Source organism: Thunnus albacares, chromosome 21 (assembly GCF_914725855.1).
Source record: "Thunnus albacares chromosome 21, fThuAlb1.1, whole genome shotgun sequence".
In the NCBI taxonomy this organism is placed as follows: Eukaryota; Metazoa; Chordata; class Actinopteri; order Scombriformes; family Scombridae; genus Thunnus; species Thunnus albacares.
In genome coordinates, this window is record NC_058126.1 from 132,475 (window position 1) to 157,540 (window position 25,066).

The 25,066-nt window shown below is 43.4% G+C and overlaps 1 protein-coding gene and 1 long non-coding RNA gene across 4 annotated transcripts; one reads left to right on the plus strand and one right to left on the minus strand.

Moving 5' to 3' along the window:
- Positions 1-4,394: 4,394 nt before the first annotated feature.
- On the minus strand, positions 4,395-7,682 carry LOC122972470. The gene is made up of 3 exons (XR_006399754.1): positions 5,243-7,682; positions 4,884-5,164; positions 4,395-4,606 (listed from the first exon to the last, which is right to left on the minus strand). It is a non-coding gene; the product is annotated as an uncharacterized LOC122972470 (long non-coding RNA).
- Positions 7,683-8,574: 892 nt separating this feature from the next.
- On the plus strand, positions 8,575-24,611 carry zbtb14 (zinc finger and BTB domain containing 14). Of its 3 annotated transcripts, XM_044339598.1 has the most exons (11): positions 8,575-9,511; positions 10,042-10,300; positions 15,239-15,427; positions 15,536-15,706; positions 16,516-16,611; positions 16,691-16,834; positions 17,092-17,336; positions 18,477-18,562; positions 18,712-18,851; positions 19,493-19,588; positions 23,925-24,611. In XM_044339598.1, exons 3-11 carry the CDS (start codon positions 15,239-15,241, stop codon positions 24,063-24,065), a joined length of 1,308 nt encoding a protein of 435 aa, XP_044195533.1. In that variant the 5' UTR covers positions 8,575-9,511; positions 10,042-10,300; the 3' UTR covers positions 24,066-24,611. The 3 variants fall into 3 exon arrangements, with proteins under 3 accessions (XP_044195533.1, XP_044195531.1, XP_044195532.1); XM_044339596.1 differs by lacking the exon at positions 10,042-10,300 and having other exon boundaries at positions 8,576-9,511; XM_044339597.1 differs by lacking the exon at positions 8,575-9,511 and having other exon boundaries at positions 9,518-10,300.
- Positions 24,612-25,066: the final 455 nt, after the last annotated feature.

A 25,066-nucleotide genomic window follows, 5' to 3' on the forward strand; every position in this document is an offset into this window, starting at 1 on the left:
AAAAAACAGACCCGAACCAGTTCAACCGCGTAAAAACAGACCCGAACCAGTTCAACTACATAAAAACAGACCCAAACCAGTTCAACTACATAAAAACAGACCCGAACCAGTTCAACTACATAAAAACAGACCCGAACCAGTTCAACCGCGTAAAAACAGACCCGAACCAGTTCAACCGCGTAAAAACAGACCCGAACCAGTTCAACCGCGTAAAAACAGACCCGAACCAGTTCAACCATGTAAAAAACAGACCCGAACCAGTTCAACCGCGTAAAAACAGACCCGAACCAGTTCAACCACATAAAAACAGACCCGAACCAGTTCAACCGTGTGAAAACAGACCCGAACCAGTTCAACCACTTAAAAAACAGACCCGAACCAGTTCAACCGCGTAAAAACAGACCCGAACCAGTTCAACCATGTAAAAAACAGACCCGAACCAGTTCAACCGCGTAAAAACAGACCCGAACCAGTTCAACCGCGTAAAAACAGACCCGAACCAGTTCAACCATGTAAAAAACAGACCCGAACCAGTTCAACCGCGTAAAAACAGACCCGAACCAGTTCAACCACATAAAAACAGACCCGAACCAGTTCAACCGTGTGAAAACAGACCCGAACCAGTTCAACCACTTAAAAAACAGACCCGAACCAGTTCAACCGCGTAAAAACAGACCCGAACCAGTTCAACCACTTAAAAAACAGACCCGAACCAGTTCAACTACATAAAAACAGACCCGAACCAGTTCAACCACGTAAAAACAGACCCGAACCAGTTCAACCACGTAAAAAACAGACCCGAACCAGTTCAACCACGTAAAAAACAGACCCGAACCAGTTCAACCACGTAAAAACAGACCCGAACCAGTTCAACCACTTAAAAAACAGACCCGAACCAGTTCAACTACATAAAAACAGACCCGAACCAGTTCAACCATGTAAAAAACAGACCCGAACCAGTTCAACTACATAAAAACAGACCCAAACCAGTTCAACTACATAAAAACAGACCCGAACCAGTTCAACTACATAAAAACAGACCCGAACCAGTTCAACCACTTAAAAAACAGACCCGAACCAGTTCAACTACATAAAAACAGACCCGAACCAGTTCAACCACGTAAAAACAGACCCGAATCAGTTCAACTATGTAAAAAACAGACCCGAACCAGTTCAACCACTTAAAAAACAGACCCGAACCAGTTCAACTATGTAAAAAACAGACCCGAACCAGTTCAACCATATAAAAACAGACCCGAACCAGTTCAACTACATAAAAACAGACCCGAACCAGTTCAACCACGTAAAAACAGACCCGAACCAGTTCAACTATGTAAAAAACAGACCCAAACCAGTTCAACCACTTAAAAAACAGACCCGAACCAGTTCAACTATGTAAAAAACAGACCCGAACCAGTTCAACCATATAAAAACAGACCCGAACCAGTTCAACTACATAAAAACAGACCCGAACCAGTTCAACCACGTAAAAACAGACCCGAACCAGTTCAACTATGTAAAAAACAGACCTGAACCAGTTCAACTACATAAAAACAGACCCGAACCAGTTCAACTATGTAAAAAACAGACCCGAACCAGTTCAACCACGTAAAAACAGACCCGAACCAGTTCAACCACGTAAAAAACAGACCCGAACCAGTTCAACCACGTAAAAACAGACCCGAACCAGTTCAACCACTTAAAAAACAGACCCGAACCAGTTCAACTATGTAAAAAACAGACCCGAACCAGTTCAACCACTTAAAAAACAGACCCGAACCAGTTCAACTACGTAAAAAACAGACCCGAACCAGTTCAACCACATAAAAACAGACCCGAACCAGTTCAACCACTTAAAAAACAGACCCGAACCAGTTCAACTACATAAAAACAGACCCGAACCAGTTCAACTACTTAAAAAACAGACCCGAACCAGTTCAACCACATAAAAACAGACCCGAACCAGTTCAACCACGTAAAAACAGACCCGAACCAGTTCAACCACTTAAAAAACAGACCCGAACCAGTTCAACTATGTAAAAAACAGACCCGAACCAGTTCAACCACTTAAAAAACAGACCCGAACCAGTTCAACCACATAAAAACAGACCCAAACCAGTTCAACCACTTAAAAAACAGACCCGAACCAGTTCAACCACGTACAATACAAAAACAGACAAAACATTTTTACTTGGAGAAACAACCTCACAACGTCTCCTTAATAGTAACGAACACACACACACACACACACACTGTGCAACATAACATGAAAGTGAACAGAGAGCTGCAGCTGTTCACTGCTGACAGAAACATCTGGCAGTAAGATGATGATGATGATGATGATGATGATGATGATGAAGACGTGAAAGTTTCAGGTCAGACGAGAGTTTAGAAAGAAAGTCGCAGGATCATTCAGAATAATTGTGTCAACATTTCACCGACTACACACGCACGATGATGATGATGATGAAGAGCAGATAAGACGACATGTTTGACACAGACAACAACATGATGTCACTTTATACATTAGAGATGAGTTTTACCTGTGCAGGTGACCAGACGGCTCCCTGATGAAGATGAAGATGAGGATGAGATGAAGGCTGAATGCGTCCTCTGTGTCTGTCTGTTGTTCAGATGGATTATTGCTTTTTACTCTGACACATCAGGCCCCGCCCCCGCAGATTAACGCGCCCCCCCCCCCCCCCCCCTCCGGGGCATCACTCAGTCATGATGCGTTCAGGGGCTGCAGTGCATTGTGGAGCTTGTAGTGGTGAGAGGTGATCAGTCAGCAGCTGTCCAGGTGTGACTCCTGCAGCTGACACGTGTTGTCCAATCAGAGGCTGAGAACAGCGGCTGGTTTTACTACAAACATGCACTGAACAGTTAATATATGTTGTCGTGGAAACGGTTCTAAACAGGCAGACTGATGAGAGAAAACATCTGTTCACAGTGATGACACTGAGCATGCTCAGTATTGATCTGCACAGCCAACATGATTTAATGCTGTGTTCACTGGAGGTGGGAATTTCTGCTTTTACTGATTGGTTGTAACAGAAACCAGTAAGTGCTGATGTTTTTATTATTTATGACCAGTCATCTTCACTTTTACTTATGTATATGATATATATATATATTAGGAATGTGCAGAGAGCCCAGTATTTGTATCTGTATCTGTTTTTAGTACACTTTTAATTTTAGAAAATGAAAGTATTAAAGTTAAAGTATAAATCACTGAAGACTTTTCTGTTTGCCGCCTTTTATTAAACCAAATTTGAGGGTTAATATTTAACACTGCACTGTAACCGTAACACTGTCTTATTCTTTTTTAGCTTCTTTTTATTTCCTAATTTAACACTTTTTAATTGTCTTTAAATGTCTTTCTACTTGTGTTGCTTTTATATTCTGTCTTGATGCCTTTTATGCTCTATGTAAAGCACTTTGAATTGCTTTGTTGTTGAAATGTGTTATACAAATAAACTTGCCTTGCCTTGTTATGATAAGTGTTCATGAATAAACTATCTTATGAAGGAGGTCCCCACACCGGGTCTCCAACTGGAGTCTCCCAGATCATAGACGACTGCGCTGACTACTGAGCTAAAACTTTACTCATCGCCTCATTGAATACAGACCTCTACTTCTTTATTCACCCATAACACAGTGACAGCACAGCGTGTAACGTGTAGAGAAACACCTCAAAGGTGATTTTTACTTTGCACTTTTCATTTCTTGTCTATTTTTTACAACCTAACTTTGTGGAAAGGAGAAGAGGAACAACAGGTTATGGAGAGTCTCTTGAGAGCACTTCATGTGTCAGTAGCTCAGCTTTATCTCTGGGGAACACCCCCAACTCCAGGACTGATGTCAAAATGAGGAAATGTGCGTCATGTAGCAGGTGGATGTGACTCCCCTCGTTGAGACCTGCTGATAGACGTCACAGTGGAGCAGAGGAGAGACACTGAGATAGTGATGTAACCGACCCGCGAGCTGATATCTGACATATTTTTATTTTCTTCCCGAAAACAAATAAGTTAAAAATATTTGTATGAAACAAATATTTTTAAAAAAAACTCCACTATTTGTGCTTTGCCGAATAACGTATTTGTATTCAGGCACACTCCTAATATATATACCGTATGTGTACATACAGTATATGCAGTTTATTAGTACCTGTAATATTAATGTATTTGTACATCATTGCATTTTCAGACGAGCTTTGAAGGTCACATGATGTAGAGTTAATATTTCATTTGTGTTTGTGATGTGATTATTACGTCCTGATACTTTACCTTGTTAATCTTAATATTTGTTATATATTTCCAACAGTTAGAAATAAATAAAATAAATAAACTCTGATATCAAAAGATTTACACACAAAAGAGCCATGACGACATCTCTCTGATATACACTTGTTTATTTATAATATAATGCAGATAAGATGAGATCAACAGTTAAGTAAAACTAGAATTATGTCCAAACATGATTACATGAATTATAATATGTTTGATAAAACTGATTCATGATAATTAAAGGTGAAAGATCAATGACTGAAATAAACACTTGATAATAAAATAACTGTGACAGTTTAGTGATGAATCTTCCTGAAGACCTGAGAATAAAGCCAAAACAATACAATCAATCATCATATTGATCAGTGGAATCTTTCACATCCACATGTTCCTATTGACCAATAACAAAGTTTTATAAAGCACACAGATTAATTTCACTGTGACAATGTATTCAATTAATAAAATGATGTCATTGGTAAATGTGATGTGATGTTGGTGGATTTGTTTCCAAATCTTTTGATTGACAGGAAGTTCAGAAACAGAAAACCAAACGTTAAATCAGAAATAAATCAGAATGTTGCTGCTTTAATAACTCACGTCTACTGCATTTGTGGATCCATAACCAACCTGAAGTCCAGCATGGAGAGGCCAGCATGTGGTCTGGACTCTGGAGGACCAACGACCTGAGAGGGAAGTGATGGCACATCTGGTCTTCAACCAGCTCCCGCCTACCTGAACTCCTCCCTCCCGACGCCACCGCAGCTGGACTCTTCTCCTCTGTAGTCCCCCGATGGTGGAACGATCCACAGAGTCCTTCTCCATCTTTAAGAAAAAACTAAAGATCCAGCTGTTTCACGAACATCTCCGCACCTGATGGACTGAAGAGAGAAAAAAATGAAATAAAATCAAATAAATCTGCTCCTATGCATCTCTCTGTGTTGCTTGCTGGCACCTACGACGTGGTCTGATGTCAAATGAAGAAAGAGGAAGGAGAACATTCAGCAGGTTGTTGTTCCTGGTTTCCACCACTAGATGGAGAAAGAACATTACTGATGAACAAGAAGCTGCAACATCTGTTAGAAATGAAAATCTGAAAAACATCAGATTCCTACTGAGAAACATGTCTAAGTTTGGGTTATAAATAAACCAGAGTAATTATAAACTCTCACACTGAGAGAATCCAGGACCAAACTGGAGAAGAAGGTGTCTGTTTGACATCAGCAGTAATATTTTAACCACTGAATCACTTTTAATCTAATTTTATACCTTTTCATTTGTTCTGTGGTTCAGCCTTTCAAAAGCAAACAAAACTCCTGCTTCTAAAATCTTCATCAGGCAGTTTCATCAACATCATCATAACATTGTTGTTACACCACAGTCATCATCATCTTCATCAATAACATCATCATCTTACTGAACATTTCTGACTTTGGTGACTCAGTAGAATAAAACAGTTTTTATAAAAACACACACTGCCTTTCACTTCAATCACATTTACTCTCTAAATGTTCCAGCTGTGGTTCTGAACTACATCTGGAACAAAAATAACAATAAAGCACAAAGCAGCAGGGTTCATTCAACACCAATGACAAGCTTCAGTTTATGACACAAACGAACTGAACAAATACTCCGAGAGCTCAGTGACAGAATTACAACACAATATTACACCAGTATTTACACAACGACAGCAGAGTCTGTAATGACATTCTGTACATTTTATAGACTGTATTGATTGATTGGAGAAAATAATCCATTGTCTCTGGTTCTCCCTCTGTTTCCTTGGTTCTAGACCATTTTAAGGACAAGTTCCTGCAACTAAATCTGGTCTCTGCTGAGGAGGTCTAAATCCAGGTTTAGGTACCTTTAGGGGTTAAAATCAGCGTTGTTTATTATGATTGGGCAGATGTGATGTAACTTTGACACAACTTATACTATTTATTTGTGATTATATATATAATGTGTGAAGAGGCTGTGGGCACTAACTGGGTTAACACACACACACACACACACACACACACACACACACACACACTCAAATTTATGACATGGACACTAAATACATTTACCATTTCAATCATAATATTTTTATGTTTATGTGAGAGGTCAATTGATATTTACAAGATTGTTTATGCTTATTATTTTTGTATTGGTTATCAGGGACCCCACAATTTACTTGAGTATAATTCAATTTAATTCACTTAATAGATTAATTTAAAATTCTTTTCTCGGCAGGTTATGTTTATATTCCAAGATGCAGTGATCTGGCATGTTTTCCAGGATAAAGTGTTCATAATTTAATATTTTCTGCAGCATTAATCTGTGTTGTACGGTTTCCACCACCAGGTTGTGTCTTTGAGTAAGATGAGAGTTTTGAAGCAGATGTAGTAGATGAGTGTTCAGTCACCAGTCTGCTGTGGTAGGTTGATCCCTACTGAGCTCCATTAATGCCTTTTGTAACTTCATTTTCATTTTTCAATATGTTCTAATACTTCTAGACGTCAGAGGGAAATATTGTACTTTTCCTGCAGTACATTTATCTGACAGATTAAACACTGAATTATAATACGCACATAAAGTCTGAGGCAGTGTTCTTGAATCAACTTGAATTATATTTTTTTGCTTTAAAACGACAACATTTATTATAATTCAACATTACAAGAAAATTGAAATGAACACAGATGAAGGAACACATGTTCCTGTGCTCACTGGGAGGACGGACACTGTGACAGATTTAAATGTGTTTGTTGATGCTGTTTCTTCATGTTGCTGAGCTGAACCATGCCGACTGGCTGCAGGGTGTTACCTCTACCTTTCTCCAAGTCTTCAAACATGAGTCAGCTGCTCGTAAACACTGAAACAGGTTTTTCCTGCTGTGTGTTCATACAGTTCATACTGTGGTGTCTTTCCTCTGCAGCTCACACACCTAAAAACACTTGAATTAAAATGAATTCAGTCTGTTGCAGCTTCATATTAATGTCAGAATATGTTTACACAGAACCAGGACTTATTTAGAGGCATGTTAGTGAGATGATCTGTTAGTGGTTGCAGCTCACCTGAGAGTCAGCGACTCACCCGAGAGTCTGAGGTTCACCCGAGAGTCTGAGGCTCACCCGAGAGTCTGAGGCACACCCGAGAGTCTGAGGCTCACCCAAGAGACTGAGGGTCACCCGAGAGTCTGAGGTTCACCCGAGAGTCTGAGGTTCACCCGAGAGTCTGAGGCTCACCCGAGAGTCTGAGGGTCACCCGAGAGTCTGAGGCTCACCCGAGAGTCTGAGGTTCACCCGAGAGTCTGAGGCTCACCCGAGAGTCTGAGGGTCACCCGAGAGTCTGAGGTTCACCCGAGAGTCTGAGGTTCACCCGAGAGTCTGAGGTTGACCCGTGAGTCTGAGGGTCACCCAAGAGTCAGCGACTCACCCGAGAGACTGAGGGTCACCCGAGAGTCTGAGGCTCACCCGAGAGTCTGAGGTTCACCTGAGAGACCGAGGTTCACTCGAGAGTCTGAGGTTGACCCGAGAGACCGAGGCTCACCCGAGAGTCTGAGGTTCACCCGAGAGTCTGAGGCTCACCCGAGAGTCCGAGGTTCACCCCAGAGACTGAGGCTCACCCGTTAGTCATCAGCAGACATGTTCCTGCTGACCAAGGGTTAGGGTAACTAACCCTAACTAACCCTTAATAACCCTTAATAACCCTAACTAACCCGTAATAACACGTAATAACCTCAACTAACCCTTAATAATCCTAACTAACCCTTAATAACCCTTAATAGCCCTAACTAACCCTTAATAGCCCTTAATAACTCTAACTAACCCTTAATAACCCTTAATAGCCCTAACTAACCCTTAATAGCCCTTAATAACTCTAACTAACCCTTAATAACCCTCAATAACCCTTAATAACCCTCAATAACCCTCAATAACCCTTAATAACCCTTAATAACTCTTAATAACTCTAACTAACCCTTAATAACCCCAACTAACCCTTAATAACCCTTAATAACCCCAACTAACCCTTAATAACCCTTAATAACCCCAACTAACCCTTAATAACCCTTAATAACCCCAACTAACCCTTAATAATCCTAACTAACCCTTAATAACCCTTAATAGCCCTAACTAACCCTTAATAGCCCTTAATAACTCTAACTAACCCTTAATAACCCTCAATAACCCTCAATAACCCTCAATAACCCTTAATAACTCTTAATAACTCTAACTAACCCTTAATAACCCTTAATAACCCTTAATAACTCTTAATAACTCTTAATAACTCTAACTAACCCTTAATAACCCTTAATAACCCTTAATAACTCTTAATAACTCTAACTAACCCTAACGGTAACTAACGGTGACTAATAATTGGCCAGTAGCGCCGCCTGGTGGCAGAACCACTGAACTGACTGTATACAGTCTGATGATGTCAGCACATGTTGTCTAAACACAATCTGCTAAACAAACACTGAACATCACGACTCTCCCTATAAAATTTATTGATCAGAACATCAGCAGTGAGACAGACCTGTATTATTGATCAGAATATGAGCAGTGAGACACACAAGCCATCACTAAGTGCAACTAATGATTATGCTCACTATCAATGAATCTGATCAGTTTATTTTATCTACAAGATCAGTTATCTGAAAGTAAATATTGAAACGTCCTGTTCTTCATTTTACTGTCACATGAAAAAAGAGCAGCAGCTGAGAAGATAAACGGATACTTTATTGATCCCAAAGTGAAATTAAAACTAACAACAAATAATTCATAATAATCAATTATCAGAACAGTTGCTGAGTCATTTCCTGTCGAGTGATTGACTCGTTGATTCTTCTCTGGTGCAGGCATCATTGACGCGGACGGTTATACTTCTATTAATATAATAATTACTATAATGATTACACTTAAATCTCAGAGTGAGTGACATCATGATGACGTCACACGGCTAGGTCCTGTGTACAGCATCAGGGCACGCGCCGCAGATCTGCGTACGTCACGTACTGTTGGACCATGTGACCAGCTCGTGCCCTCTCTCTGTGAGGCCCGAGCACAGGCGGAGGACGCATGCGCGAGAGGCAGTGATCCGTTTGGCCCGCGCCTGCGTGCCCTGCAGTGTCCGCGTGCCCTGTGCTCGTCCTCAGCAACAACAACAACAACAACCGGACAGAGTTTACCGGCCGCCGGTGCGCTGACCCCCCTCGAGGAGCACCCTGACACTGGGCCGTAGTGACGGTAAGTCCGCTCTCCGCTCTCCGGCCCCGCGCCCTTTCTCCCCGCACCGCCGCCGCCGTCTCCGCGGGATGGCTGCGCGCTCTCGAGCCGTTCATGGCCGCTCGAGCCTTCTCTCGTTCGTGTCGCCGCTGCTCGCGTGCCTGCGTGTCGGTCCCGGGGACGGCGGAGCGTAGCAGCCGGCACGCGGCCCCGCGGCCCGCTCACCGGCCGCCCGGTGCCGCTGCCGGTCCGCGGGGTCACTGGCGAGCGCTGGCGGCCGACAGAGAGCAGAGAAACGCCATTTTGTTTCAGCAGGCGGACTGTCCGCCATTTAACACAAACATAGTTTCATCTGACGTTAAAGCACCTGCCTCCGGTACATACCGACAGTTACAGTCACGTTACAGCTGCCGGTAAACACGGAAAACACACAAGGCAGCAGGGGTGCCGTTTATCTACGGTGTTTAATTATCATGTTAGCTACAGGCTAACGTTAGCCTTACAGGTGACCGTCTGAAGGCTCCGGTAAACCGTTATTCTCCCTGCTGCAGGTTCCGGTCTGATCCCGGTCTGAGGATCTAATCCAGTCGGTAACGTTAGCCCGGGACCCGGAGCCGCTGCGGTCTGAAGAGGACCGGAACTCGGTGTCGGTTAAGGGTCCGGGCTCAGGTTCACCCCGGACTGTGGAGGTTCACAGATGAACCCGGTCCCGTTGTGTCCGGTGCTGACAGTCGGTCTGCCGTCTGTCCTCCCGGTGAGAGCATCACGGTGCGTGCACACGCCCTGGCGCGCGTGTCCGCGGTACAAGAGGTACATGAACTGTGTGTGTGTGTGTGTGTGTGTGTGTGTGTGTGTGTGTGTGTGTGTGTGTTGGGGGGTTAAGATGCTCCACATTCCTCACGTGAACTCTGACGTCTCTTATCTTTCCCTCCTAAACAGGCTGTTGCATTTTTTTAAATTAAGACTTATTTCTCATGAAAGTGCGACTTCTTGTCGTAACATTCTGGGTTTCCTGGGATGTCAGTGGTTTTCCTGTCAGTGGTTTTCCTGTCAGTGGTTTTCCTGTCAGTGGTTTTCCTGTCAGTGGTTTTCCTGTCAGTGGTCCTGATACTGGAGGATGAAAACCAGCATCATTATCAGCTTCATGTCAAACAATCATCAGAACCATGAATGAAACTGAATATTTATATTCAGTAAGAACAAAACAACACACAGGAGGAAAAACTAAAGACAGGCGTACAGATCACTGGTCTCAGAAGTTAAAAAACATATTAATGTTATTTTTCTGTTTGTGTTTTTGTATTTTTAGTTGTTAAATTTCCAGTGAAGTTTATTGTTTCACTGCAGTGATTTAAACATCATGTCTTGTATTTGATATTTGACGGATCATTGCAAAAATTGTGCGTGTGTATAAATATATATAGACGGGTGACAAATGAAAAGAAAACCTGGTCCAGGTCTGGATGCTGGACCCCTGCAGTGAGGGGGTCTGGTCCAGGTCTGAATGCTGGACCCCTGCAGTGAGGGGGTCTGGTCCAGGTCTGAATGCTGGACCCCTGCAGTGAGGGGGTCTGGGGACTCTGTTATGCTGGCATGGTTTGGGGAAGGGTCACTGTTAATCAATACAAAGTAGTTGTGAGTGATCAGCTGTATCCTGATGGGAGTGGTCTCTTCCAGGATGAATCACATGTTACAACCTTCACAGTCACCTGATCTCAACCCAGCTGACGTGTTAGACAGCGCTCTGCATCATCATCATCACAACACCACGTGAGGAAGATCTTTATGAACAATGATGTTCATCCCGCTATAAGAGTTCAGAGACTGTAGGATCAATAACAAGGCTGAGGAACAGCACCCTCCTCTGACATACATATACATATACATATATGTATATGTATATACACACACATATTCATCAATATATCAATGTCAGAATTCTTTTAGTCCCTAATATCAGTGTCAACATCGGCCCCACTAACCCAGTATCAGTCGGGCTCCAGTTCAGATTAATAATCAAGTAACATTAGTCACTAATTTCACAGCTTGGCCAGAGAGTTGTAATAGAGCTCCATATCGATTAGAAATAAGATGAAGTTTGTTTTTTTATTGGTACATTTCATTTAATGTTTGTGGAATTAAATTATAAACAGCTGGATTAAAAATCTCACATTCTTGTCCACAGAGTTATTTTGTTTAGAGTATTTCACACTGCGACCAGATAGAAAGTTTACATACATGAAAACATAAGTGAAAATAGCTTGATTGTTTAGACTACAGAATTCAGAAGAATAATAAATATTCAGTTTTAAGCTTTGCAGGATATACTCTATGTAAAAGTTTAAATGAGTCCTCTTTCATTTTATTGTTAAAACAATATTTGTCTAATATTCTCAGTGACTTTTTTATTTTGATTGAATTCTCTGGCACTTTATTACCTCCTTTATATGTTACTGTTTTCAGTAAAGTTGAGGGGAAAAGTACTGAATAAGATATGATGAAACGGTGATTAGAGAGGGGAATTATTAAGATTTTATTGATACCAAAGCCATTATCGGCTTATTGGTCCAATTCTTTATCAGTTCCCTTATCGATTGCTGATCAATTTTCTGTGTGGAAAAAAGGAGGCCTACACAGCGTTTCATGCCTTGCATGCTGATGATTATATGAAACATAACTGGTAGATAAGATAAATGGTCCACAAACAAAAGTTAATTGTGTTAATTAATGAATGAATTAATGTGAAAGCATCTTACAGTCTCCTGCCTGTATGAGAATAACAAACTGAGGAGGAGGAGGAGGAGAAGGAGGAGTGCTCCGCTGTGTTATTAACATCATGTCTCCAGCAGTGAGCAGCCTCTCTGCTCCACTGTGTTATTAACGTCATGTCTCCAGCAGGGAGCAGCCTCTCTGCTCTGCTGTGTTATTAACGTCATGTCTCCAGCAATGAGCAGCCTCTCTGCTCCTCTGTGTTATTAACATCATGTCTCCAGCAGTGAGCAGCCTCTCTGCTCTGCTGTGTTATTAACATCATGTCTCCAGCAGTGAGCAGCCTCTCTGCTCTGCTGTGTTATTAACATCATGTCTCCAGCAGTGAGCAGCCTCTCTGCTCCTCTGTGTTATTAACATCATGTCTCCAGCAATGAGCAGCCTCTCTGCTCCTCTGTGTTATTAACATCATGTCTCCAGCAGTGAGCAGCCTCTCTGCTCCTCTGTGTTATTAACATCATGTCTCCAGCAGTGAGCAGCCTCTCTGCTCTGCTGTGTTATTAACATCATGTCTCCAGCAGTGAGCAGCCTCTCTGCTCCGCTGTGTTATTAACATCATGTCTCCAGCAATGAGCAGCCTCTCTGCTCCTCTGTGTTATTAACATCATGTCTCCAGCAGTGAGCAGCCTCTCTGCTCCTCTGTGTTATTAACATCATGTCTCCAGCAGTGAGCAGCCTCTCTGCTCTGCTGTGTTATTAACATCATGTCTCCAGCAGTGAGCAGCCTCTCTGCTCTGCTGTGTTATTAACGTCATGTCTCTAGCAGTGAGCAGCCTCTCTGCTCCTCTGTGTTATTAACATCATGTCTCCAGCAGTGAGCAGCCTCTCTGCTCCGCTGTGTTATTAACATCATGTCTCCAGCAGTGAGCAGCCTCTCTGCTCCGCTGTGTTATTAACATCATGTCTCCAGCAGTGAGCAGCCTCTCTGCTGCTCCGTCAGCTCCGGGGAAAAACATCGCTGTCCAACACGCTGAGCGGCCGCAGGGTTTCTGAGGTGAAACAGACTGAGCACCGAGTTATTTTCTTCTAATTTTCTGTTTTCTTTTCTTTTTCTCACCTCAGAGTCGGTTTAGGTTGTTTAATGCAGCATTGTGCGTTATTCAGCCGGTCTCATTTGTCACTGCTGATCGCTGCTCTGCTCTGCTAACGTTAGTCTCTGAGCGATGGCGTAGAAAGTTCACAATATACTTCACGTTCGTCTTGCAAAGGTAATTATTTACTCATTAAATCAAAAAGTGTTTACAACTGCTGCTTTTGTAAAAGATGAGTTTCAAAATAAACAAAGATAACTCTGGCATATGCGCTGTAGACCGGAGGCTGCACTGCCCTCACAGGTGAGTTCCACCTTTTTCGTTACGTCAACATCACGTCTGGGCATCGATATGTGGAACTGATGAGTTCAGAGACGTACGATTCCAATGGACCGGACAATTTGGAACCGGTTTTTAACTGGAACCGGTTCTCGATTCCCTCACAGTGATACTAATAACCTGCAGCTCTTTATAAGCAAAAGCAGAAAATCAAATTCAACAATGTGAAGAGTAAAAGATGTTGAAACACTAGAAATCATTTCCATATATAAATATTAAAAATAAGCTTGAAGTAGGTGTGAGTGTAGTACAGAGAGAGTATTTCTGCTTTGTAGTTGGACGATGAAGTGATAGAACAAGCGAACAGCTGATGTCTGATGAACATGTTGTATTTATACTGATGGGAGCTCATTAACAGCAGGGATTATTTTCCTGATAAAAGACAACAGAGGGTTTGGTTTTTATTTCCAGCTGTCTCATGTTATTCTGAGCTGCAGTGATGAATCAGAGTGTTGAGTATTGACCCTGTCAGCAATCACTTTGGGGATTAATTAATGCAGTTAATGCACAATTAAGATGCAGCTAATCATGTTCATGTGTTTAGTTTTATAACTATCTCTCTGTTTGTCAGAGGAAACCCAGAGTGGAAGCCTGGAAACATCATATATATATATATATAATATATATATATATATATATATATTATATATATATATTTCTCTGTTTAACTCGTCACTTTATTGTAACACAGGACTTGTGTAACCGTCAGGATCCTGTAGGAGTGATGACTCTATTTCCAGTGATCTGATTGGTCAGTGGTAGGACAGCTAACTTGCTCCAGAGCAGGTCAGCTGTTCAGCATAGGTTACCTTGGTGATTCATTTGGTTACCATGGTGATTTATCCTGGTTACAAGTGAGCCAGCTTTGTTATACCTGAAACCCTGAGTTAAGCCCAAAGTGACGTACTGACCTCACTTCATGGTGCAGATCTCACATCTACTAACCAGTACTGTGTGTGTATCAAAGCTGATATATCTGATTAAAAACATGTCAGTGAGTCTCACCGCTGCTCTGGGTCACATGTTCCTTCATCATGAAGAGTTTGGTCATGTTTGTTTGTGTAGAAACGGCTCCAAAGACTAATAACAGCATCATGTTTTCAGTCTCCAGAGAGCAGTTCTGTGTAAGACAGACGCCACTGAGCATGTGCAGGAATGCTGTTCTGTTTACAGCTTCACCAGTTTGTTGTGCTGCAGATCATCAACCTCTGACTTTGTACTGAAGTTGTTGAGAAATTAATGATGTAGGCTGAAGAAGAAAAATATATAAAATCACCAGAATGATCCTTTAAAGGGAAAGTTTATGGAAACAGAGACTAAGTTCACAAACTGCCAGAACATAATGAGTGGAGGTTTTGATCATTAAACATTGATTGTTCATTATTTTCTGTTAATCCATGAGTAGTTTAATTGAGTAATTATTTTAGCAGCAGCAGGAGAGAAGACTAAACTGAGCACTGCCATCTCAGCAGGAGGAAGCGCTATCGCCTGGCCTGAGAAATATCACCTCTTATTGTGTTCTCATCTGTTAGATGATCTTCCTACAGAGCCTCAGGAGGCCCTGAAACATGATCTATTTTACCTTGACCTGAGTCTTCTCTGTGTTCAGATGGCGGAGACAGTGAAGTACGTGGACGACGAACATAAGAGCATCTTCCTGAAGCTGCTGAACGAGCAGCGACTGGAGGGCGAACACTGTGACATCGCTGTGGTGGTCGAAGATGTCAAGTTCCGCGCTCACCGCTGTGTGCTGGCGGCCTGCTCCAACTACTTCAAAAAACTCTTCAAAAAGCATGAGGTACTGTCCAAAACTGAGTACTTTAACATGTACTCTCTAAATACTTAAAAATATACTTTCTGGATACTTGAACATGTACTCTCTGGATACTTGATACTGTTTATGCAGGTGGACAACTCTTCTGTGATCGAGATCGACTTCATCCGGTCAGACATCTTTGAGGAGGTGTTGAACTACATGTACACCGCCAAGATCTCGGTCAAGAAGAGAGACGTCAACCTGATGATGTCATCAGGACAGATCCTGGGGATCCGCTTCCTGGATAAACTCTGCTCTCAGGTAACTAACACACAGGTAACACACACACACACAGGTAACACACACACACACAGGTAACACACACAGGTAACTAACACACAGGTAACACACACACAGGTAACACACACACACAGGTAACACACACACACACACACAGGTAACTAACACACAGGTAACACACACACACACACAGGTAACACACACACACACAGGTAACTAACACACAGGTAAATAATCCAAACACAGGTAACACACACACAGGTAACACACACACAGGTAACACACACACAGGTAACACACACACACAGGTAACTAATCCAAACACAGGTAACACACACACAGGTAAATAATCCAAACACAGGTAACACACACACAGGTAACACACACACAGGTAAATAATCCAAACACAGGTAACACACACACACAGGTAACACACACACACAGGTAACACACACACAGGTAAATAATCCAAACACAGGTAACACACACACAGGTAACACACACACAGGTAACACACACACACAGGTAACACACACACACAGGTAACACACACACACAGGTAACACACACACAGGTAACACACACACAGGTAAATAATCCAAACACAGGTAACACACACACAGGTAAATAATCCAAACACAGGTAACACACACACAGGTAACACACACACAGGTAACACACACACAGGTAAAGTTTGTGGCGTTCTCCTCAGGTTCAGTCTGAACACACTGATGTTTTACATCACTGTGTGACTTCAGCCTGTTGTTTACCTGTTAGTCAGACAGGTGAAGCTCCTTCTCCTGTGTGATGGTGCGTTCATGTTCCCTCAGAAACGAGACGTGTCATCAGAGGATAAAGAGAAGTTCCCCTATGACATCGTGAAGATGGCGCTGCCGCCTGAAGCTCAGCTGGCTGCTGACGCTGAGGTACGCTGTTCGTTACTGACCAGTTAGTTTATTCTACATCGTTGTTATTATTATCAATATTACAACTGTGTGTTTGCAGGTGCTCGGTGAGCATGATGACACGCCCACCACTGATGACCTTGTTGAGGCCTCGGCCAATCAGGAGTTAGATAAGTCTCCCAGTGCGGCGCTGCGTGTCCAGGAAGCCATCCTGAAAGAACTGACCAATGAGGACATACATAAGGTACAAACACTATCCATGTTTATCTTTATTATCTAGCTTCATGTTTCTGTCTTTACGTTAATCATCTTAATATTTACATTCTACTTCTACTACATGTTTATCTTTAAACTCTTTATCGTTAGACTACATCTATTTCTTTACTCGTTAATAAAATGCTCCCACTTCATTAGTGTCCAAGTACTAAAACTGGTCCTCACAAAGCAAGACGTACAAGAGAAGGTAAGCACCAGATGTGACTACACCTGTTTGTCCGCCAGGTGACGTGCTACGACCAGGATGTGGTGACAGAGATGGAGGCGGAGCCTAAAGAGCTGGGGGCGGAGCACCATGGCACCCAGACGCTGACATTTGCAGACAGTATGGGGGAGGTGAAGGACGAGCAGCCGCCCGGCTGGTCGACAGCGACGACCGACATGAAGTTTGAGTACCTGCTGTATGGACACCGAGAGCAGCTCGCCTGCCAGGTGTGTGGGAAGACCTTCCTGGATGAGACCAGACTCAGGTAATCTGATACACCTGGTCAACACACCTGACCTTCACACCTGACCTTCACACCTGACCTTCACACCTGACCTACACACCTGACCTTCATACCTGACCTTCACACCTGACCTTCACACCTGACCTACACACCTGAACTACACACCTGACCTTCACACCTGACCTTCACACCTGACCTTCATACCTGACCTACACACCTGAACTACACACCTGAACTACACACCTGAACTACACACCTGACCTTCATACCTGACCTTCACACCTGACCTTCACACCTGACCTACACACCTGACCTTCATACCTGACCTTCATACCTGAACTACACACCTGAACTTCACACCTGACCTACACACCTGAACTACACACCTGACCTTCACACCTGACCTACACACCTGAACTACACACCTGACCTACACACCTGACCTTCACACCTGACCTTCACACCTGACCTTCACACCTGACCTACACACCTGAACTACACACCTGACCTTCACACCTGACCTTCACACCTGACCTTCATACCTGACCTACACACCTGAACTACACACCTGAACTACACACCTGAACTACACACCTGATCTTCACACCTGACCTTCACACCTGACCTTCATACCTGACCTTCATACCTGAACTACACACCTGATCTTCACACCTGACCTTCATACCTGAACTACACACCTGATCTTCACACCTGACCTTCACACCTGACCTTCATACCTGACCTACACACCTGAACTACACACCTGAACTACACACCTGATCTTCACACCTGAACTACACACCTGACCTTCATACCTGACCTTCATACCTGAACTACACACCTGATCTTCACACCTGAACTACACACCTGACCTTCATACCTGACCTTCATACCTGACCTACACACCTGAACTACAAACCTGACCTTCATACCTGAACTACACACCTGAACTACACACCTGAACTACACACCTGAACTACACACCTGAACTACACACCTGAACTACACACCTGACCTACACACCTGAACTACACACCTGACCTACACACCTGAACTACACACCTGAACTACAAACCTGACCTTCATACCTGAACTACACACCTGAACTACACACCTGAACTACAAACCTGACCTTCACACCTGATCTGTGTCTGTCTTTAGGAAACATGAGAAGCTTCATTCAGCAGAGCGTCCCTTCGCCTGTGAGATCTGCACTAAAGCTTTCACCACCCACGCTCACCTGAAAGGTAGAGAAATCCCACTGCACCTGAACTCAGCTGTGTTCACCTGAGTGCTGATGTCATCAGATACTCCTGTAGATTACTGCTCTCTCTGTAGATAAATGTGCTTTCACTGACGTAAAGTGTTTGACTCCGCCCTCACCTGTGTGTTACAGAACACCTGAAGATTCACACGGGCTTCAAGCCGTACAGGTGTGACGTTTGTGGGAAATCGTTCATTCGAGCTCCAGACCTGAAAAAACACGAACGAGTTCACAGCAACGAGCGGCCGTTCGCCTGTCAGATGTGTGAAAAGGTCTGTCTGTCTGTCTGCTAACCTGTCTGTCTGCTAACCTGTCTGTCTGCTCACCTGTCTGTATGCTAACCTGTCTGTCTGCTAACCTGTCTGTCTGCTAACCGGTCTGTATGCTAACCTGTCTGTCTGCTAACCTGTCTGTCTGCTAACCTGTCTGTCTGCCAGCCTGTCTGTCTGCTCACCTGTCTGTCCGCTAACCTGTCTGTCTGCTAACCTGTCTGTCTGCTAACCTGTCTGTCTGCTAACCTGTCTGTCTGCTCACCTGTCTGTCCGCTAACCTGTCTGTCTGCTAACCTGTCTGTCTGCTAACCTGTCTGTATGCTCACCTGTCTCTCTCACCCATCTGTTTCTCATCTGTCTCTCACCCGCCTGTATCTCACCTGTCTGTCTCTCGCCCGTCTGTCTCTCACCTGTCTGTCTCTCACCCGCCTGTCTCTCACCTGTCTGTCTCTCACCTGTCTGTCTCTCGCCCGTCTGTCTCTTGCCCGTCTGTCTCTCGCCCGTCTGTCTCTCACCTGTCTGTCTCTCTCACCTGTCTGTCTCTCACCTGTCTCTCACCTGTCTGTCTCTCACCTGTCTGTCTCTCTCACCTGTCTGTCTCTCACCTGTCTCTCACCTGTCTGTCTCTCACCTGTCTGCAGGCGTTTAAGCACAAGTCCCACCTGAAGGATCACGAGAGGAGACACAGAGGAGAGAAACCGTTCGTCTGTCCGTCCTGCACGAAGGCCTTCGCCAAGGTCCTGATACTACAAATACTACTAATACTACAAATACTACTACTACTGATACTACAAATACTACAAATACTACTACTGCTGATACTACAAATACTACAAATACTACTACTGCTAATACTACTAATACTACTACTGCTGATACTACAAATACTACTACTGCTGATACTACAAATACTACTGCTGATACTACAAATACTACTAATACTACTACTGATACTACAAATACTACTACTGCTGATACTACAAATACTACTACTGCTGATACTACAAATACTACTGCTGATACTACAAATACTACTACTGATACTACAAATACTACTACTGCTGATACTACAAATACTACTACTACTGATACTACAAATACTACTACTGCTGATACTACAAATACTACTACTACTAATACCATGAATACTACTACTGCTGATACTACTAATACTACTACTGATTCTACAAATACTATGTATACTATTGCTGTGAATACTACTACTGCTGCTATTAATACTACTACTGATACTACCAATACTACTCATACTAATACTATGAGTACTACTGCTGCTACTGCAAATAGTACCTATACTATTATGAATACTACTACTGCTGATACTACTAATACTACGAATGCTACTACTACTGATACTACATATACTACTAATACTACTACTGATACTACTAATACTACTACTGATACTACAAATACTATGAATACTACTACTATGAATACTACTACTGTGAATACTACTACTGTGAATACTACTACTGTGAATACTAATACTACTGCTGCTACTGCAAATCGTACTGATAGTAATACTACGAGTACTCGGGGTATTCGGGGTTTATCTGCCTCAGGAGGAAACGACGACGACATTTATTAATATAACAAAACTTCTTAATTAAACCTGATAGAGAATAAAACAGAGACTAATGAGCCTTTAAATGAGAAAGAACTGATTGTTTCTAATATTTAGACAAACCTGATGTACAAACAATATATTATAGTGAAGTCAAAACAACAACTAGATAACTGTAAACATTCAGACCACATGGCTTCAAATATAAATTCCATAAAACTCTTCATAATATAAAAACAACCAATATGACTCCTTGTCTAATTAAACTATCAAAATATAATTTGACTAATATTTAAACAGTTCGACAGCAGTTGAAACAACCCGACGCCCGTCCTCTACCTGTACCTCTACCTCTACCTGTACCTCTACCTCTACCTCTACCTGTACCTCTACCTGTACCTCTACCTCTACCTGTACCTCTACCTGTACCTCTACCTCTACCTGTACCTCTACCTGTACCTCTACCTGTACCTGTATCTCTACCTGTACCTCTACCTGTACCTGTACCTCTACCTGTACCTGTACCTCTACCTGTACCTCTACCTGTACCTGTATCTCTACCTGTACCTCTACCTGTACCTGTATCTCTACCTGTACCTCTACCTGTACCTCTACCTGTACCTCTACCTGTACCTCTACCTGTACCTCTACCTGTACCTGTATCTCTACCTGTACCTCTACCTGTACCTGTACCTCTACCTGTACCTGTACCTCTACCTGTACCTCTACCTGTACCTGTATCTCTACCTGTACCTCTACCTGTACCTGTATCTCTACCTGTACCTCTACCTGTACCTCTACCTGTACCTCTACCTGTACCTCTACCTGTACCTCTACCTGTATCTGTACCTCTACCTGTACCTCTACCTGTACCTGTACCTCTACCTGTACCTCTACCTGTACCTGTATCTCTACCTCTACCTGTACCTCTACCTGTACCTCTACCTGTACCTCTACCTGTACCTCCACCTCTACCTGTACCTGTACCTCTACCTGTACCTCTACCTGTACCTCCACCTCTGCCTGTACCTCTACCTGTACCTCTACCTGTACCTGTACCTCTACCTGTACCTCTATCTGTACCTCCACCTCTACCTGTACCTCTACCTGTACCTCTACCTATACCTCTACCTGTACCTCTACCTATACCTGTACCTGTACCTCTACCTGTACCTCTACCTATACCTCTACCTGTACCTGTACCTCTACCTGTACCTCTACCTGTACCTGTACCTCTACCTGTACCTCTACCTGTACCTCTACCTGTACCTCTACCTGTACCTCTACCTCTACCTGTACCTCTACCTGTACCTCTACCTGTACCTCTACCTGTATCTGTACCTCTACCTGTACCTGTACCTGTACCTGTACCTCTACCTGTACCTCCACCTCTACCTGTACCTCTACCTGTACCTGTATCTCTACCTCTACTTGTACCTCTACCTGTACCTCTACCTGTACCTCTACCTGTACCTCCACCTCTACCTGTACCTGTACCTCTACCTGTACCTCTACCTGTACCTCTATCTGTACCTCCACCTCTACCTGTACCTCTACCTGTACCTCTACCTGTACCTCTACCTGTACCTCTACCTATACCTCTACCTCTACCTGTACCTCTACCTCTACCTGTACCTCTACCTGTACCTCTACCTGTACCTGTACCTCTACCTGTACCTCTACCTGTACCTCTACCTCTACCTGTACCTCTACCTGTACCTCTACCTGTACCTCTACCTGTACCTGTACCTCTACCTGTACCTCTACCTGTACCTGTACCTCTACCTATACCTGTACCTGTACCTCTACCTGTACCTCTACCTGTACCTCTACCTCTACTTGTACCTGTACCTCTACCTGTACCTCTACCTGTACCTCTACCTGTACCTCTACCTCTACCTGTACCTCTACCTGTACCTCTACCTCTACCTGTACCTCTACCTGTACCTCTACCTGTACCTCTACCTCTACCTGTACCTCTACTTGTACCTCTACCTGTACCTCTACCTGTACCTCTACCTGTACCTCTACCTGTACCTCTACCTGTACCTGTACCTCTACCTATACCTGTACCTGTACCTCTACCTGTACCTGTACCTCTACCTGTACCTGTACCTCTACCTGTACCTCTACCTGTACCTCTACCTCTACTTGTACCTGTACCTCTACCTGTACCTCTACCTGTACCTCTACCTGTACCTCTACCTCTACCTGTACCTCTACCTGTACCTCTACCTGTACCTCTACCTCTACCTCTACCTGTACCTCTACCTGTACCTGTACCTCTACCTGTACCTCTATCTGTACCTCCACCTCTACCTGTACCTCTACCTGTACCTCTACCTATACCTCTACCTGTACCTCTACCTATACCTCTACCTGTACCTGTACCTCTACCTGTACCTCTACCTATACCTCTACCTGTACCTCTACCTGTACCTGTTCCTCTACCTATACCTGTACCTCTACCTGTACCTCTACCTGTACCTGTACCTCTACCTGTACCTCTACCTGTACCTCTACCTGTACCTCTACCTCTACCTCTACCTGTACCTCTACTTGTACCTCTACCTGTACCTCTACCTCTACCTGTACCTCTACCTCTACCTCTACCTGTACCTCTACCTGTACCTCTACCTGTACCTATACCTGTACCTGTACCTCTAACTGTACCTGTACCTCTACCTGTACCTGTACCTCTACCTGTACCTCTACCTGTACCTCTACCTCTACTTCTACCTGTACCTCTACCTGTACCTCTACCTGTACCTCTACCTCTACCTGTACCTCTACCTGTACCTCTACCTGTACCTCTACCTCTACCTCTACCTCTACCTCTACCTGTACCTCTACTTGTACCTCTACCTGTACCTGTACCTCTACCTCTACCTGTACCTCTACCTGTACCTCTACCTCTACCTCTACCTGTACCTCTACCTCTACCTCTACCTGTACCTCTACTTGTACCTCTACCTGTACCTGTACCTCTACCTCTACCTCTACCTCTACCTCTACCTAACCCTACCTATAACACAGCTATCACAATTCATTACTAAAGCAATGTTATGACAAATACCATCATATGATTTACATATGATTAGACATTTAATTCACCCAAATTTTAGGTTTGGTTACAATAATAAGGGTTTAAATAGTGAATGTTGTTCAGGTTTGTGACGGGTCTGGCCATAAGCTGAACCTTTCTGTCCAGTTCAGATGACTTCAAGGTCATTTAAATGTGTTTCAGTCGTTCATGTTGTCAGCCAGCTGGTTTTCCAAGAGTTCTGACACAGTGTTGGATTTTGGCCAGCGTCATGTTATCAGACCCCCACTTGGGTGAGAGGTCAGTTTGTGTGGGTCCAGGTGAGACACTCACCTCATATCATGATGCTAATACTACTGACACTGTTGCTGCTGATTGTAGTACTCTTATTGTGACCGTGTGTATTTGTACCCGGGGAGAGTTCAGTGTCACTCTGTACTTTCAGGCGTCTGATCTGAAGCGTCATGAGAACAACATGCACAGTGAGAGGAAGCAGCTGAACCCTTTACAGAGCGACACAGAAACACTGCAGGCCGCTGCCATGGCTGCTGAGGAGCAACATCTGGACAACATCAGCTGCTCCTAACACCTGGAGGACGTCAGCTGCTCCTAACACCTGGACGACGTCGGCAGCCCCCCAACGCCCGGACGACGTCGGCCACCCCCCAACACCTGGACGACGTCGGCAGCCCCCAACACCTGGACGACGTCGGCAGCCCCCAACACCTGGACGACGTCGGCCGCCCCCCCAACGTCTGGACATCTGCCGCACCCTCACATCTGGACGTCAGCTGACTCTGATCAGTCTCAGTTTATTAATAAAAGTATTTTTCTGTATCTATATTGATTGTTTTTGTAAAGTCTGGTGTTTCTTTGCTGAATCAGTGAACATGAACTGACTCTAACATGAACTGATGACCTCAGCGATCATGTGATCAACACGTTAAACATGGACGCTTCTCCTCCGCCTTCATGTATGATTTGTAATTTTGTCTGTAAATGTTCAGGATGTTTTTCAGTCTGAACCAAACTGTACAGAAAACGGTCGATTTTGAAGCTGTTGGTTTGTGTTGTAAATAAAACTGTTGCTCTGTTCAGTTTAATGAGCAGAGCTGCTGCGTTTTAAACCTTTCATCTGTTTTTAATGATACTTTATAACTTTCACTGAACTACAGAAGCCCCGGGAGGACATGTTTATTCACAGGACTGTGAGTCCTGAACTAGAATGAACTAGAAAGTGCATTTCCTGTGGAAAATGTGTGCTAATGCAGACGGCTGAAATAAATTGCAAAGCATTGCTGAAAATGCAGAATTCTGCAGCAATTTTTTTAAATTTAAAAGATTTAAAATCCCGTAATCCCGCCGACAGGTGAAACTGTATCAGATGTTACAGACTTCAGCAGTGAATATGACATTATAGAGACTTCAGCAGTGAATATGACATTATAGAGTCTTCAGCAGTGAATGTTTTATTAACAACCACAAGAACTTGTGTACCAAGTTTCATTTGATTAAAGACAACAGACTTGCAGAAATATGATGTAATAATGTTACAGTAGCGCCCCCTGTGGGTAGAACTGTATCAAA